The 5044-nt window shown below is 34.1% G+C and overlaps 1 protein-coding gene across 2 annotated transcripts in view; it reads left to right on the top strand.

Annotated features, from left to right (window-relative positions):
- Positions 1–5044, top strand: part of Cdk14 (cyclin-dependent kinase 14) — a 413243-nt gene that overhangs the window by 98070 nt on the left and 310129 nt on the right. For both annotated transcript variants that reach the window (XM_013026092.1, XM_013026093.1), the window contains one exon: positions 515–609. In XM_013026092.1, coding sequence (XP_012881546.1) covers positions 515–609 — 95 coding nt within the window. The remainder of the gene's footprint in view (positions 1–514; positions 610–5044) is intronic.

Here is a 5044-nt window from a genome sequence, read left to right as displayed (position 1 = left end):
CTGCAATGCTTGGTAAGAAATGTACGCATTATCCTGCCCATGTAATTGTAACTCCTCTGTACAGCATGTTCACAAATAAAATAAAATTTAAAAAAAAAAGATTTGTAGAGGTGAGAGGGAAGGGATGCTAGGGGAAAATCAAAGGAGGAGACAGCAATGCTCAATAGGAAATGTACTCATTATCTTGTTCATGTAACTGTAACCCTACTGTACAACATTTATACAATAAAAAGTGTACAAAAAATAAAAGATTTGAAATCATATGTTCTCTGAACATAATAGAACCTAGCTAGAGATTAATGACAAGTGACAGATGAAACAAATGGGAGAGTTTTATCTAAGTGCAAAACCTTGATCCTCCACCCAGAATTCCAAATTGTTTATGTTATCAGACTGGAACATGGGAAAAATAGTTACCTTCCTTCTGACAATGTACATTGCCCAAATGATAACTAAATGTATTAATTTATTGTTGCCCATGATAAAGTGTTTCTCTGTCCACTTTATTTTACAGCTTCTCTACTAAAAGGACTAAAACATGCTAACATAGTGTTGCTTCATGATATCATCCATACCAAGGAGACACTGACACTTGTCTTTGAATATGTGGTAAGTTAAATAAGAACTTAAGCTTCTAAAACTTGAATGAAAATCTCACCGTTTTATCATGGACATTTACTTTTAGATTGTTACACAGAAATGAGTGTTTTTAGCTGAATGAATGAGATAATTTTGCATAAAATAGTGGTCCTTTAATGTATATTTTAAAATATTATCTCAGAAGAATATCCAGGAGAACTGTGAAGATGACTTTTTGTTATATGTATTATCTATTTGTAGTCTATGTGTTTAGCATACATTGTAATTCTAGATTTACTGAATACAGTTAAGCAACATGAGAATCACTATCAGGAATTTCAAAGACACTAAAAATGTGTCCCTCTCCCCCTCCACACTTTTGACTTGTAACTTGGTTTTACAACCAAATCCTCATGAAAATTTTCTTTTTTTGGAAGAAAGCCTGAAACTTTATGTTTTGAAGTTTTCCCTTTCAAATGTTATTTCAGCTATTAATTGAGACTTCCAATTTGCATGGCACCCAATGTAACGATCTTATTGTGTTGGGAGTATTACTGCTAGAAGACTTGGACATGAACTCTTAATTAATCTTTCTTCATTTCCTTAAGAAAAACATATGGTGTTTGTGTAGCAGCACTTCAGCATTTAACTGTGGAATCATGAAACGTAACCATGATAATTAACATTCCAATTTTCACAGATGGATCTGAGAGCATGTAATTTATAGGATACAAATGACATCGGTGCAGACTTTTTATTGAGAATAGCTATTGGTATTGTGAATGTATTAAGGACCCATTTTGTAATTACCACATTCTTTTTAAAAAAATGCTCCATGATATATTTTCCATTTGCCTTAAAAAGTATAAAAGAGTGAATATTTGCAACATTTTTATCTTGCTAATGTCTGCCAGTATCTATTTTTCATTTGAAAATTGTTGTCTCATGAAAAAACCATTCATCTTGTCTATTTACATATAAATGATAGATACATTTAAATAATATGGTAATGTGGCTAAAAGGACAGCTAGAGCCAAGCAGTTGCATATATTACATGCTACTAAGAATGGATGCAGATTCACACATCAATGCAAATATAATTTCTTTTGTTTAATCCATGATTTGGAGTCAATGGCATATTTAACTGGTTTATACTTGGAACTTTGGATTCAGATTTTCCAGTAGGTCTCATTTACATATTCCAATGAAAACTAGGTTTTCTAACTACACTTACACTTTTATAATGTTTTACAGAAAAGGTATTTCAAAAGTGACCTTATTTCTTCCTTTTAATTGGATAATTCGGCTGACAGTAATAAAAATATTTTGGTTACCCAAGTCATCATTAACATTGGTAGAGAAACTAACATCAATAATGTGGAAATACATTCTCAAAATTCTTAAAGTAAATTGAAATATTTTTGTTAGGTCAAACAATGATAATAACTTGAATATTATTTGATGATTTTAGATTTTATAGAATTGCCAAAAGAAAAAAAAGGGAAGCATCTCATATTCCTGTAATATTTGCTGATTAGGATTGATTTTTTTTTTTTTTTGGTCGTGGAGCTTGAACTCTAGGCCTTGGGCTCTGTCCCTCAGCTCTTCAGCTCAAGGCTAGTGCTCTACCACTTGAGCCACAGCACTACTTCGGGCTATTTCTGTTTATGTGGTGCTGAGGAATTGAACCCAGGGCCTCATGCATGCGAGGCAAGCACTCTACCACTGAGCTACCTTCTCAGCCCCTAGAATTAATTTTTGAACGTAATCATTTTTCCTTGTGGGAGTGAAATTTTCCTTGGTCACAATTAGGTCTTTTAAAATCAACCATGTGATAGCTTGGGCATATGTGGTACTCCAACAGTAATATTACCTTCCTTACTTTTCTGAGGATGTCATTCATACTATATACAGATATTGGTTTTAGAAAATGAAGCAAGCTGTGTGGGTAACCCCACCTCTTCTTTATTTCTCTTCTCAGCCTCTATTATCTTACCTCCATTTCATGCCTTTTTAAGGATTCTATTTATTCTCTGTACTGCTATAATTCTACTATCTCTGATGAAGCACTTTGACTGCTATATCTAAAATTTGTTCTCAGTGAAAAGAGGTTTCAGAGTTTGCAAAGTCATGAGCGGTGGGCTCCAGAACATCTTCAGAATTTTGCCACTTAGGATGAGGGAGATATAGACTATTTGCTTCTGTGGCAATTGCTCAGTACCAAAAGAACCAAAAGAATTCTCTGAATTTTGTCAAGAGCATTTTTAAAATTTTTCCTGCACTGCTTTTAAACTGCTTATTCTTTGTAAATATGCTGATGCCGCAAGGAAAATTTAGGTTAGGTACTTCAATGGATTAATTGGATTACTTTTCTCACAGTATCTTAGCAGAAATAAATTCTACCCTTTTCCTGCAGGTTTCATATCAGTGAGAGGTGACTGTAATTTTGTAGCATGAAATCCTTGGGAATTAGAGCAGACATTAGTTGGGGGAAAAAGGGTAGGTATCAAGCAGGAGCTGTGGGCTTGGCATGATGAGTTAGTAACAAAGAAAAAGAGCTGAAAGAAAATGTTTAAGACAAGCATGACCACAGTATTGAAAACTAGCACATTTAGCTTGTTGACTTTTGTGTTGGGCACTATGCTGAGAGCTGTGCATTCCTTGCCACTTTCCATATTCTTGACAGCACTGTGGAGCTATGGCTATCACTGCTTTGCATGGGAGAAACCAAAGGATGAGGACAGTGATGAGTGTGTCCAAAGTCTTGTAGTAAAAAAGCAGACTCAGGTCTATCTTACTCTGAATCCCAAATATATATATATATATATATATATATATATATATATATATATATATATATATATATATATACCAAATATATTTTCTGTTTAATTTTGCAATTTTACTTTGATGGATAAAAAAGGGAAAGGAATTTTCATCATTTTTTCCATAACCATGTACTTAAGACCATTAAACACAATTAAAATGCTGTAGATTGTACACAGGTTTTAACAACTGGTTAACCATTAATCTTTTTTAAAAAAATTAAGCATCTATTGATTCATTATTAATAAATGCATATACAACTACTATAGCCATGTAACAATGGAAATTTTTAATCATGCATTAAAATTAGCATTTCATAATCAGTAATGGGTCTGTCACGATTGCTTGTGTTTCAACCAATCTCAGTTTTAATAAAAATGATCCTTGGGATCATTGGGAAATAACTATGATACATGCAGAGTTTTTTAATTTTATTTTTATTATAAAGGTGATGTACAGAGGGATTATAGTTACATAAGTCAAGTAATAAGTACATTTCTTCTCCTACAGTGTCATCCCTTCCCTCACTCTCTCCCAGCCCCTCCCTCCCACCCATCTTGTATAGTTCACTTTCATCACAGTATCCAGTGAGCTCCACTGTGCACTTTTTCACCCTTTTTCTCTTGAGTTCTGTGCTCCCTCTACCTTCCCAAAGATAGACACCAGAATAAACCATACAGAAAGAAAAGAAAACAGAAACAACAACAACAACAAAACTCAGGAATGAGACAAGGATGTCCACTCTTTCCACCTCTCTTTAATCTAGTTTTAGAATGCTTAGCTACAGCAATAGGCAAGATGAAGTAAAACTCTCCCTCTTTGCAGATGACATGATCTTGTATTTAAAGAATCCCATAGATTCCACTCCAAAATTATTCAAGCTGATTCAAAACTTTGGCAAAGTAGCAGGGTATAAAATTAACCCTCAAAAATCAATGGCTTTTCTGTATGCCAAAAATGAGAAAAGCGTGGCTGAAATCAGGAAAGCAACCCCATTCATAATAGCCCCACAAAAACTAATAAAATAACTAGGAATTAACTTAACCAAAGAAGTGAAGGACCTCTATGATGAAAACTTTAAAAACCTGAAAATTGAAATCAAAACAGAACTTAGAAAGTGGCAAAACCTCCCATGCTTCTGGATTGGAAGGGCCAACATGGTGAAAATGGCAATACTTCCCAAGGCTATCTACAAATTCAATGCAATACCTATCAATATTCCAACCTCAAACTTCAGGGAAATAGAAGAGGCAATCCAAAAATTCATATGGAACAATAAAAACCCCAAATACCAAAAATGATCCTTAACAGAAAGAACAGTGCTGGAGGATTATCAATACCAAATTTCAAACTCTACTACAAAGCCATTGTAATCAAAACACCTGGTACTGGCCTCAGGATCATTGGAATAGAATTGAAAACCCAGAAATGAACCTACAGACCTATAGCCATCTAATCTTCGAAAAGGGATCTAAGAAAATAGAATGGAAGAAAGACAGCCTCTTCAGTAAATGGTGCTGGCAAAATTGGTTAACTACTTGTAGAAAATTAAAGCTAGATCCTTATCTATAACCCTGCACCAGAATCAACTCCAAATGGATGAAAGACCTCTGAGTCAAAGCAGACACTCTGAAAACAT

Source organism: Dipodomys ordii, unplaced genomic scaffold, assembly GCF_000151885.1.
Source record: "Dipodomys ordii isolate 6190 unplaced genomic scaffold, Dord_2.0 Scaffold90, whole genome shotgun sequence".
Classification (NCBI taxonomy): domain Eukaryota; kingdom Metazoa; phylum Chordata; class Mammalia; order Rodentia; family Heteromyidae; genus Dipodomys; species Dipodomys ordii.
This window is presented reverse-complemented; position numbering and strand designations above follow the sequence as displayed.